Here is a 12,784-nt window from a genome sequence, read left to right on the forward strand (position 1 = left end):
CCTCCCGCCTCAGCCTCCCAGAGTGCTAGGATTACAGGCATGAGCCACCACGCCTGGCCCTCATTTATTTTTTTAAAGACGAGATCTCACTGTGTTGTCCAGGTTGGAGTCCAGTGACTAATCACAGGTGCAATTATAGTACATTACAGCCTTGAGCTCCTGGGCTCAAGTGATTTTCCTGCCTCAGCCTCCCCAGTAGCTGGGACTACAGGCGTGTGCCATGGCACCACAGTTTTTAAGAGATGCGTGCTATCTCTTCAGAGTGACAAAGCAAGAGTTATTTAGTCCTATATTGCACGTTCGTCTTTCATTTTTAAGATTACAGGATTATTTAAGATTATGGGATTATTACATCAAAGGGTATGTATATTTTGATGGCTCCTGATAGAGGTTGCTAAAGTGCTTTCTAAAAGGACTATAACTGCATAAATTATTAATATAAAAATAGAACTGGCTATTTTAGCTTTATTTTATCTCTTTCATACTGTCTCTCTTTTGGTGAATATCTTCATGAACACTGAGATGACCTGAAGCTCTTATTTCTCCTTCATTCTCATCAACTTTTTCTTGCCACTTTATTTGTTTATTCAATCAGTCAGGAATATTCATTAAGCAGATTATTACTTTCAGGACACTGTGCTCGATTACCAATGTTATAAAGATAAACAAAATGAAAAACCTACAATATAGTTAGGAAGACTATAAAGTGATACCATTTCCAAAACAAAAAAAAACAAAAAACCCAAAAAAACTGAAGTTATGGGTTTAGTTGGAGAGGTGTGAGTTCTGGAGTCAGAGAACACTGGGTTTATATCCCAGCTTTGCTTCCTGTTATCTGGGTGAATGTAGCTTGGGTCCTTTATAATCTCTCTTGGTCTGAGTCTCCTGGTCTGTAAAATGGATGTAATACCTTGCTGAGTCATGTAGAGGCTTGGCATTCAGGTACCTGATGCCTGGCTGGTGTTTAGTGTACAGTGACAGTTATTACTCTAAAATAGCAGAGGATGTTAATATTAACATTAGAGTAGCAGGCTAAACAGGGCACTAAGGAGGTGTGAGAGAGGGAAGGGCTGACTCAGCTGGAGGAGATGGGAAGGATTCCTGGAGGCGAAGCTATCTGGACTTCATCTGGAAGGACTCAAGTCCTGGATAGATTTTCTGGGGAGAAGAGACTAAAACGTTGTTTGCTCTAAAATGGCATTTGGCAGCAATTTTCTCTATTTCAGCTGGACCATGTACATTAGTACATAATGCCTCACATTTATAGTGCCTCCCTACTTTTCAAAGCAGGAATTTCATATCCATTATTTTCATCACAGCAGCTCTGAAAATTAGCAGGGCAGAGATTAGTTCCATTTGCTGATAAACTGGGTCCCAAATCCAGGCCTTTATACTTCCAACCCAGCTCTTTCCACTGCCCCATCCTGTTGGCAATGTACTCCTTTTTTATTTTTTATTTTTTATCCTCTGACTGTAATTTCAAGTGACCTATCTTCAAGTTCAGACATGCATTCTTCTGTATGATCAAGTCTGCTGTTAAAGCTCTGTTGTATTTGTTATGTTATTCATCAAATCCTTCAACTGCAGGATTTATTTGCTTCTTTTTTATGATTTCTATCTCTTTGTTGAATTTCTTGTTCATTTCATGAATTATTTTCCTGATTTGTTGAATTTTCTATCTATATTTTCTTGTGTCTTTCTGAGTTTCCTTAAGATCATTATTTTGAATTTCTTTTCTGGCAATTTGTTGATTTCCTTTTCAATAGGGTCTGTTACTAGAGAGTTATGATATTCCTTTGGAGGTGTCATATTTCTTTGATTTTTCATGTTACTTTTGTCCCTGCAATGATGTCTGTGTATCTGGTGGGATGATTTCCTCTTCCAAACTTTCTAGAGTGCCTTTCATAGGAAAACACTTTCACTTGCAGTTGGGTTTTAGTGTGCTGGTTAGCAAGGGTGTGGTGACTCTCTTTCTGGATAGGCGCAGTGGAATAATCTTTATGCAGCTTCTTCAGCTGCATTTAACATCAGCGATAACTGTGAGCACCTCAGTGGCATAGGCTATAGAAGTTTGTGGCAGCATAGATTGTCAATGTCCTTGGTGTCAAGGGCTTTGGGGGTTCTCCTATTCTCATTTTCCCCACAATGGAGAGACTTAGCCAAAGAGATCCCACTTGGTGTCAGGGCTGACATAGCCTACAAGCAGCTGCAATGGTGCTGGGTTCCAGATGCAGGTGCTTGGACTGGCTGTTGGGTCAGGGTTGTAGTGCCAGGGTCTTGCAAACCTATTGTAGCACCTGGGTCTTGGGGTACAGGTTTGCTCTCTGTGGTTGAGTTGGATGTAGGTTGTCCATTGAGCCCGCATCTGTGACTCTGAGGCACTCCCTAGCAACTTGGGCACAAGGGGCCAGGTTGTAAATGTGAGTCTACCCATGGTGGGCAGGGAACAGCACTGGCCTCCTTTCTTTTTTACTTAGCTTAGCCTGGGACTAAGTCTGTGTGGCTCCAGCACCTGTGCTCTGTCCTCTCTAAAAGGCTGCTTTTGGGAGCAAAGTTAGTGCTGGCCAATAGCTTGGGCAGCTGTGTCCAGCTGGAATGGATGTATAACCAAGATGAGGTAGAGGGATGGGGCCACAGTCTGTGCTGGGGATTTCTGTGACTTTATAAATCCTGACCCTAAGAGCCAAGAGCCTCCAACAACATTCTATTCCTAGACATGTAGTCTGAGCTCCCAGAATCCATTGCCCTCGCTGGTGCACTCAGGAGAACAAGTCCCTTCTTGTGGCAGTCCCCATGTGATAAGTATCCATGAGGGGTTGCTTTCCCATGCATTATTGATATCTTGTCTGGAAGGACCCCTGAGCATCCCTATCTACCCCTCAGAGACTGTAACTTAGCTAACATTGCTGCTTTCTCCTCCTCCCTCCCTCTGTCTTGGTGGTGTCAGTGCAGCAGCTGCTGGAAGATGGCGCGGATCCCTGTGCAGCTGACGACAAGGGCCGCACAGCTCTACATTTTGCCTCTTGCAATGGCAATGACCTGATTGGTGAGTTCTGGGCAGAGGAGGGAGCAGGGCCAGGCAAGTAGCATCTCTCCACAGCTGCTGTCTGCATAGCCTTGGGATGCCCAGTTGTACTGGATATAAGGAAGACGTGGCACCACAGTGCCCTGCTTTTCTCTCTCCCTTAGCCTGTGGAGCTGGCACTGCCAGCCCAGGGAAGGGATACACCTGGGGAAAGAATATGATTGACTCTAAGGGTGAAGGGAGGTGTCCAATTAGGAGACTGCTGGAGGAGAGAGAGGGCCCAGGCCTTGGAGACATTCAGGGAACATTTACTCAGTGCTGGCCACATCAGCAGTGCTGGTTTTTTCTAGGAGTCTTTTTTTAAAATTGTGGTATAGCTTGCAAATAGTGAACTATGTATGTATATACACTGGTATAATGACTACCAGATCAAGATATAGGATATTTTCAGCACCCCATAACCCTCATCCCTTCCCAGTCCTTACTCCCATCTGGACCTTGTTCACGATGGACTAGTTTTGCCTGTTTTTGAATTTCACATAAATGGAAGCATAAATTTGTGCATACTCTTTCACTCAAAATTATATCCACGAGATTCATCCGTGAATGTTGTGTGTATCATGCAGTCATCCCTTGGTATCCCAGGGGGATTGGTTCCAGGACCCCACTTGAATAGCTAACTCATGAATACTCAGGTCCCCTAAAGTAAGCCCTCCATATCTTTGGGTTCTGAGTCTAGGGCTGACTGAATCTGTGGATGTGGAAACCGCAGATGGGTGGAGGAGGGAAGATTGTAGTTTGTTCTTTCTTCTGCCAGTTAGTATTTCATTGTGATATACCCCAGTTTACCCATTCTACTGTTGATGGACATTTGTGTTGTTTCCAGGTTTTAGCTATTATTAGTAAAACTGCTGTGAATATCCTCATATGTGTGCTTTAGTGGCTATAAGCACTCATCTACGTGGAGTGTAAACCTAGCAGTGGATTGTTGGGTCACTAGGATAGGCATATATTTAGCTGTAATAGGTACTACCAAACCATTTCCCAAAATGGATATACTGATATTCACTCCTACTCCTGCCAGCAATGTAAGAGAGTTCTACATTTTGCCACATCCTTTCCAATGCTTGGCATTGTTTCTTTTTAATTTTAGCAATTCAGATATAGTGATATCTCATTGTGGTTTAATTTGCATTTCTCTGATGGCCAGTGATGTTGAGCACCTCTTCATGTGTTTATTGGCCATTTGGGTTTGTTTTTTTTTTTTTTTTTTTGAGACAGTGTCTTGCTCTGTAGCCCAGACTGGAGTGCAGTGGCATTATCATAGCTCACTGCAACCTCAAACATCTGGGCTCAAGTGATACTCCTACCTCAGCCTCCTGAGTAGCTGGGACTACAGGTGCATGCCACCACGCCTAGCCAACTTTTCCATTTTTTTGCAGAGACAGGGTCTCCTTATGTTGCTCAGGCTGATCTTGAATTCCTGGTCTCAAGGATCCTCCCGCCTCAGCCTCCCAGAGTGCTAGGATTACAAGTGTCAGCCACCATGCCCGGCTGACAAACACAAGCTCTTAATTTTAATAAATCCAATTCATCAATATTTTTTATGGTTGTATTTTTATGACTTATTTAAGAAATCTTTGCCTATCCTAGGTTCATTTTTTTCTAGAAGCCTAACTGTTTTAGTTTTCCCATTTAGGTCCATGATCCCTCTCAAATTAGTTTTTGTATATGGTGTGAGACTCAGTCTGACGTCCCTGAATTATGTGCTGGACCCAGGTTACCTGCCTGCACATCCATCTGGGTAATTGGTAAACCCTGGTGATACCACAGCCCACCCCTGAGGTGGCCTAGAGACTGTCCTTAAGGAGGGAGACAGTCTCTGTCATGGAGCTCAGCATCATCTATTGGCCTAATTCCTGCTATAGCACTTGTCTGTGGGAAGAGCAGAAAATGCCTGGAGAGCCTTCACTAGCAGCTACTGCTGCTGGAAGAACTTTCCTTAACTCTTAAAATCCCAGTCCCACAACACCCGCATAGGCCAAGATGTCCTCCTGGATTCCTCAGCTCCTGGCCCTCAGAGTCCTGCACATGAATTTGAGTGAGTGAGTGGGCGAATTCAGTGAATGGAACAACATAGGGGACCATGTTTGCATTCTGTGTTCTACACTTCGAGTGGGCTTCTCTAGCTTGGTTATGGGTACGTGGTCGAGTCGATGGGAGCCTCTGACAATTTTTCTCCGGTTTTTTTATTTCCAGTGCAGCTGCTTCTGGACCACGGGGCTGATCCCAACCAGCGAGATGGTCTGGGAAATACACCACTGCACCTGGGTAAGTGCCTCAAAAATCACCAAGGCAACTTTTCTGCAGCATAGCCAGGCCCTTAGATGGAGAGCCTGGGGTCCTGTAGGCTCCCAGCAGTATGTCCCAGTGTTTGAGGAGATCTTGAACCCCCAGGGCTACACTCTCCACCCATCTGTGTCCCATGGACTTTACAGTCACTCAGCAGTTGTCTGTGCCCTTGGCAGACTGTTTAGCAAGCTAGACTGGCTCAGCGGCACCGCTGCTAGGGGAGGTATGATAATGAGACCTTTGACAGGTTCCAACTCTGCCACTGACTCACACCATGGCTTGTAGTGAGACAGGTCCCATCTCTAGGCCTCAGTTTACCCAACTGTACAGGGAGGGTGTTGGGCTTGATTGCTGACTCCTGTCCAGGTACTGCCTTGGTGATACCTTTTCAGGAGGCATAACTTGGCACAGGCACACTTGAACACACAGCCCTGCTCCCCCAGTGGCCACACAGAGCCAGGCCTAATGGCCCTGGATTCTTAAGTCTCTGTTCTTCTTCCTCAGCGGCCTGCACTAACCACGTCCCTGTCATCACCACACTGCTACGAGGAGGTATGTGGTCCCTTCCCCACCTCCCTCCTCTCTCTCACCCTCATCCCCAGCATGCTCACCTCTGCCTGTACCCACAGGAGCCCGTGTAGATGCCCTGGACCGAGCTGGCCGCACGCCTCTGCACCTGGCCAAGTCCAAACTGAACATACTGCAGGAGGGCCACTCCCAGTGCCTGGAGGCTGTGCAACTAGAGGTGAAGCAGGTGAGTAGCCCTTTTAGGCTAAGCTCATGGCACTAAGCAAGCACTGGACAGAGCAGCCCTGACCACAGACATACCTGCCTTTAGCCCCAGGACTCTTGGGTTATTTCACACCGACCCCAGTTGGCACCTACTCCACTGTGCCCCACCCCTTTTTTTTTAAAGAGACCATATCTCACTCTGTCACCGAAGCTGGAGTGCAGTGTCGTGATCACAGCCGTAGCCTCAAACTCCTGGGCTCAAGTGATCCTCCCACCTCAGCCTCCTGAGTAGCTGGGACTACACATGCACAAACCATGTCCAGCTAATTTTTAAAAATTTTTTGTAGAGACGGGGTCTCACTATGTTGTCCAGGCTGGTCTTGAACCCCTAACCTCAAGTGATCCTCCCGCTTTGGCCTCCCAAAGTGCTTGGATTACTGGCATGAGCCACCACGCCTGGCCCAATGTGCCTCTTGGCAGCAGCATCAGGCCTCTCTGTGCTTCCTAGCTGAAACCCACACAGCTCAGCTGATCCTGTTGTTCCAGATCATCCATATGCTGAGGGAGTACCTGGAGCGCCTCGGGCGGCACGAACAGAAGGAACGGCTGGATGACCTCTGCACCCGCCTCCAGATGACAAGCACCAAAGAGCAGGTGAGCTGCAGTCAGAGGTGAGACCCAGGGCCTGGCAGGAGCCTCAGGGCCAATCCATCTCTGCTCGATGAAGCCAGACATTTGTATTAGAAGGAGGTTGGGACTGTGGGTTGCAGCCCATTGTGGCCCTCGATACCTCTGTCTACTTCCTTTGAAGCTGCCAATGGCTAGCATGTGCTCATGGCCCTGCCCTCTGGGGCAGCCCAAGACTACCTGGTGTCAAGGATTAACCCTTGGTCAGCTGTTCCATCGTCAGAGAGAAGCCACCACCTGCCCTGGGAGAAGAGACAATGCCTGTGTTTTATGCCTGTAGTATTGGGGAGGAGATCTCGGGGCCCTGGCACCCTGTAACAGAGCCTCGGTTTCATCCTACAGGTGGATGAAGTGACCGACCTCCTGGCCAGCTTCACCTCCCTCAGTTTGCAGATGCAGAGCATGGAGAAGAGGTAGCAAGAGAGGCTCCCTGCCTTCCTGCTCTGCCACCGCCACCCTGCCCCCACTGCTGTCTCATTACAAGGAGAAAACCCAATGTCTGGGACTTTGGAGCTATACTTGTCTGGTGAGGACCTTACCCTCATTCTCAGATGGTGTGGGACAAAGATGTTCTCCCCACAACCTCAGAGCCACTGCCAACCACAATCTCCATCATCTCTGGGCTGGGACCATAGCCCCCAGCTTCTTCCTCCAGTTCCTGCAGCACTAGGCCAGCTTCTGCAGCCACACTTCAGCTCCGGCTGACCTGCACTGTCCTAGCAGGCCTCACCTGCCCTATGGCCTCCATGACACCCTCCCTGGGACCCAGACCCTTCTCTGTATTCCTTCCTGGTCATGGGCTTGTTGCAGTCAGCAGATGTGGGCTTAGGCAGGCAACCTCTGGCCAAGGGGACTGCCATGGGGGCCTCATGGCTGGCCCTGTACCTCTCACCAGCACTTAGATTTAGACTTGTCACCAGACTTTCAAGGAGACACTGCAGCGGGTTTCTCTGGTTGTAAGGAGAGGGTTGGTAAAGCCCAGACCTTAAAAATGCAAGTACCCCAAAGCAAAAAACCCCAACCCTTTTTCTCCCAATCATTGAAACCCCAGGAGGGTGTAATAGGTGTGCAGCCTAGTGTAGTAGGCTGTTAGTGCCCCCAGATGTCCACGGCCCAACCCCAGGAACCTGTGAACATTACCTTATATGGCAAAAGGGGCTTTGCAGATGGGATTACACTAAGGATCTTTGGCCAGGGAGCGGATCCTGGATTACCCGGGTGGGCCCGAGGTATCCCAGGGATTCTTACAAGAGCGCAGCAGGAGCTGAGAGAGGAAGTGGGAGAGACAGTGATGGAAGCAAGCAGTTGGAATAAGTCCAGGAGGGGTCACAAGCCAAGGAATACAGGCTGCCTCCAGAAGCAAGGAAGCGGATTTTCCCCTCAGAACTTCCAGAAGGAACCAGCTCTGCTGACACCTTCACTTTAGCTCAATGAGACTGATTTTAGAATTCAGGCCTCCAAAACTACAAGGGAATAAATTTGTGTTGTTTTAAGCCACGAAGTTTGCAGTATTTGTTGCAGCAAAAATGGGAAACTAACGTGATAGTGAAGGTTCAAAACTCACCGAAAGGAAGGTTTTCCAGCCTATCCATAGTGCCCCACCCCAGCCCGCAGGAGCAGACATCTCTGTTGTGGGCAGGGACACGCAAAAGGAGGCACCCCCTCATAGTAGGGCCTGCCACGAGGGGCCACCCAAGGGAAGGCACTGCCGGCCTCTGACTACAGGTTTTTTCCAGGTGATCAGTCCACGTCCAATCTGGCTCTGTCCCACTTTCCCTCTCACCAAATTGGAATCCCTGGCTACTTTTCAGAGGAGGAGAGCTTGTCCCCAAATTCCATGTTAATATGGTTCAGATCTGCATTGAACTCATGGAAGCCGGCCACTCCTCAGACCCTGGGGGACAAACGGGTCTCTGTGTGGGTCTGACATACCGGACCTTCCAGCACTCTGTAAGAGGGGAAGCCCAGTGCCCCACCAGGTCGGCAGGGCTGGGGAAGGGAAAGTGTTGTGGTAGCCTCAAGACTAAAGAGAAGAGGCCGGGGCGCAGTGGCTCACGCCTGTAATCCTAGCACTCTGGGAGGCCGAGGCGGGTGGATTGTTTGAGCTCAGGAGTTCGAGAACAGCCTGAGCAAGAGTGAGACCCCGTCTCTACTAAAAAAAATAGACAGAAATTATCTGGACAACTAAAAATATATAGAAAAAATTAGCCAGGCATGGTGGCACATGCCTGTAGTCCCAGCTACTCAGGAGGCTGAGGCAGTAGGATCACTTAAGCCCAGGAGTTTGAGGTTGCTGTGAGCTAGGCTGACGCCACGGCACTCACTCTAGCCAGGGCAACAGAGTGAGACTGTGTCTCAAAAAAAAAAAAAAAAAGACTAACAAGAAGGCTGGGTGTGGTGGCTCACGCCTATAATCCTAGCATTTTGGAGGCCAAGGCAGGAGGATTGCTTCTGAGACCAGGAGTTCAAGACCAGCCTGAACAAGAGCGAGACCCTGTCTCTACAAAAAATAGAAAAATTAGCCAAGCATGGTGGTGCACGCCTGTAGTCCCAACTACTGGGGAGGCTGAGGCAGGAGGATCACTGGAACCCAGGAGTCTAAGGTTGCAGTGAGCTATGATGATACCACTACACTCTAGCCTCTAGCCCAGGTGACAGAACGAGACCCTGTCTCAAAAAAAGAAAGACAAGAGAGAGGGCAGAGGGAGCAGGAGAGTACTCCCATGGAACTCAGGCACTGCCCAAGTGAGGTGAGGAGGGACGGAGGTGCTGTTCATGGGGTGACTTTTCTCCCTGGGGGTGGGACAGGGCAGGGAGAAGCTGGGGCAGGAGGAAGGAGGCCTCGAACTCAGGGATGCCCTTTCTCCTGGGACGTGCTATCTTGGGTCCCCCTACTTCAGCCCCAGGCTGACCACCCAGTAGAGAGTTGTAGCGGGGTTTCTCAGCCTTAGGCCCAGGGGGTTCAATTAGTGGGCCCCCTGAAATGATGCAAGGTTTTATGTGGAGAATGCACGTGTTTCTGGGAAAAGGGTCCAAGCTTAAAAAAGGTTAGGAACTTGCTATAGAGCCGTGGGAGCAGGTAGGTAAGGGCCTGCCAAGGGCATCCTGGGGACTGCTTCGGCCCTCCTGGGCCCCACTATCCCCTAGGCAGGATGCTTTGTATTTGCAGAGCTGAGGGGGTGGGGTGGGCTGGGACTGAAATTGCTCTGAGATGACTGGGAGTGTTTCCAGGACAACCTGACACAGGGACCGACTAGCTAACTCTTCACAGTCCTTGGCTGTGGGGTGCGTCTCCTGCAGCACACTCCATCCTTGGAGCCCTGGAGCCATGAGAACTGGCCGCTGGGGCAAGTGAAAGGGGGTATTGTTGACTCTTCCGTGGCCATATATAGATGGTGATTGAAGGGCTTGACAAACGAAAGTGGCTTACAGGTCAGTCATCAAACACTTGCCAGACAGCCAGGCAACCAGCCAATCTGCCTTGCCCCATTTCCAGCCAGGATATTTCCTATAACCCCAAATGTGTCTGAAGAGCCAGCCAGATAAAGTCGGCCCAGACATTGGAGTGAGTCAGAAAACATCCAGTGGGCCCTGAGCTGGCTGGACTGGCCGGGGTGGGGCAGGAAAGAGCACTCAGCAGAGGTTGCCCTCACAGGGGTGAGTTCTGCTGCTGGCTGCTCCGGGAGTTACTGACGCAGGGGAGGTGAGAAGGAGAGGAGGGGCAGGGGGGACGGGGTAGGAGGTGAGAGGAAGAAAAAACTCACACTTGTTCTTCTGGCTTAAGATCCTTTGCTTTACACCTCACATTTCCTTCATGTCAGAAATATTTACTGAGCACTTACTGTGCGCCAGGCAATGTTCTAGGTGGAAGAACAGCAGCGAACAAAAGAACCAACTCCCTGCCCTTGCCCACCTGGCAAACAGTGGTAAGTGCTCAGAAATATTTGCAGGTTGTCACAACCATCCTGCAAGATGCCTTTTGTAGCTAAGGAGACACAGGTTTGCCAGGATCATCCAACCAGGAAGCGGGGGCTGAAACCTGGGTCCACCCCCAAAGCTCATTCTGTTTCTACCATGCCTGAAATGAGAGCCTTCTCACAACAGTTCCCTAAAACAGAGGGCAACAGCATTTGTTGAGCTTCTACTATGTGCCAGCAGGGACTTTATGCCAGCCCTTTGAGTTAGTGTTTGTGATAAAGAATTAAGTAGTCAAGTCATTTATTGCTCCGCCTATTTTATAGATGCAGGAAGTTGAGGCTGAGAGAGAGAAAGTAACTTGCTTGAGGTCAGACAGCTGGTAAGTGGGGCCCAGCCCATTCTCTCTGCCAGGTTTCCAACGCACAATGTCGCCTGGGACACAGTTGGTAGAACCGATGGACCTTACCAAGTGAATGCCTCTGTCTGTGTGGCCAGTAGGTATTCTCAGGCTCAGGAGCTGGGAAGATCTGGCCCTTTCCTCACTGAACACATGATACTGTGTGCTCAGTGGACAAGACATGCACTTGATCACCAGGGGAAAGCGGGAGGACAATGTGAGAGGCTGGGCTGACCAGGGTGTGGAGTGGTCCTTGCGGATCTTGGTGGGTGGGTGGAGGGAGCAGCATGAACTGGGGCTGGAGGACAGGCAGGAGCTGGCTGTGGGCCCAGGAGGGTGTGAGGCTGGCCAGAGAGGGAGGCTGGACAGGTGAGGAGGTCCTGGGGTCTGAAGATTTGCCTTGGCAGGCAAAAACCAGGTAAGGCAGATGGTCACCTCTACCCTGGGGGCCAAATGCATCCTTAGCCCAAAGCAGGTACCAAGAGCTCTGGCTCTGGGTGTGACCTCAGTCTGGAGAAAGCCCCTGCCCCCACCAGGACCACCTGCTCCCCAGACTGCCCAAGCCAGGGTCAGGAAACTAGACTGACACCTTCAGTGAACCCAACAAAGTCCCTGGTTCCCCCGGCTATGGGGCCAAAGAGAGATCCCAGCCCAAGCCCCCGATGCTGGCTCTGCAGCTAGCACTGGGGCCCCACTGCCTGTGGGTAGATATGCTCTGCTAACCGTCCAGATGAGGAAACAGGCTCAGAGAAGTAAGGAGCCTTGCCCAATGCCCCAGACCGGGGCTCCAGGCCCGGAGTGTTCCCTTGTCCCTGAGCTCACAGCGGGCAGCAGCTGCTGTGACCCACACTAGCCTGGTGACTCTCTCTGGCTCTGGAAGATGGCCCGTGTCCACAGAAGCACCGGGTGGTCAAGCGCGCCCAGACGGACGGCGGGGGAGTTGCGCCTCCTCACCTGGCTTGTGAGGGCCTTGGTGGAGGTGAGGATCTGCCTGGGAGAGCCCCTGGGACGTCACACAAAGCTGGCAGCAGATTGTCCGCAGTGCCTCTAATGGGACCTGGCTCGGGCAGAGCTCAGTTCGGCAGGTCCCGGAGGCACAGAGAGGTCACAGCTACAAAGTGCAAGAGCTAGGATTCAAACCCGGCAGCGTGGCTCCAAAGTCTACACCTTAAGCCCTGTATGACACCGCCTCTCTGAGTTGCCCTGGCAGGCCCGCCAGATGCCCAGGCCAGCGCCTCCCCAGCACCACAGCGGTCCGGGACCAGGGAAGCTCCGGGAGCCTCAGCACGCTCTCAGGTACCCCAGCCTGGTCCTCACACCCTTGCTCCTCACCACCCTTCCTCCTGCTTCAGCCTCACCCCCTGCGCAGAGCCTGAGCCTCTGAACTTGGCACCGCACAGAGGCCTCAATAAATTAGAGTCTGATCTTCTTAAACCAGAAGCAATTTCACCCCTGCTCAGCCTCTCCCTCTGGCCTCATGCCATCTTGGAGCGAGCCAGTGGCTCGCAAATAAATCCTGCGTCAGGGCTGAGGAACTGATGTTCATTAATAGGAAATCGTAGGGTGGTAAATTGGTATTTATTTCCCCAGATACACACCTCGGAGTTGATAGATGATGCTGTTCCTGCCAGCCTCAGGCAGGGGGAGGGGCTGGCTAACTGACCTGCCCTCCC

The 12,784-nt window shown here is 50.4% G+C and overlaps 1 protein-coding gene across 1 annotated transcript in view; it reads left to right on the plus strand.

Moving 5' to 3' along the window:
• ANKRD54 (ankyrin repeat domain 54) overlaps window positions 1-8,274 on the plus strand; it is a 13,020-nt gene extending 4,746 nt beyond the window's left edge. The window contains exons 3-8 of the mRNA XM_012638124.1: window positions 2,948-3,046; window positions 5,285-5,356; window positions 5,882-5,929; window positions 6,007-6,131; window positions 6,656-6,763; window positions 7,139-8,274. Of these exons, the coding sequence (XP_012493578.1) occupies window positions 2,948-3,046; window positions 5,285-5,356; window positions 5,882-5,929; window positions 6,007-6,131; window positions 6,656-6,763; window positions 7,139-7,213 (527 nt within the window). The 3' untranslated portion in view covers window positions 7,214-8,274. The remainder of the gene's footprint in view (window positions 1-2,947; window positions 3,047-5,284; window positions 5,357-5,881; window positions 5,930-6,006; window positions 6,132-6,655; window positions 6,764-7,138) is intronic.
• The last annotated feature ends 4,510 nt before the right edge of the window (window positions 8,275-12,784 follow it).

Source organism: Propithecus coquereli, unplaced genomic scaffold (assembly GCF_000956105.1).
Source record: "Propithecus coquereli isolate 6110/MARCELLA unplaced genomic scaffold, Pcoq_1.0 Scaffold126, whole genome shotgun sequence".
Taxonomy (NCBI): Eukaryota; Metazoa; Chordata; class Mammalia; order Primates; family Indriidae; genus Propithecus; species Propithecus coquereli.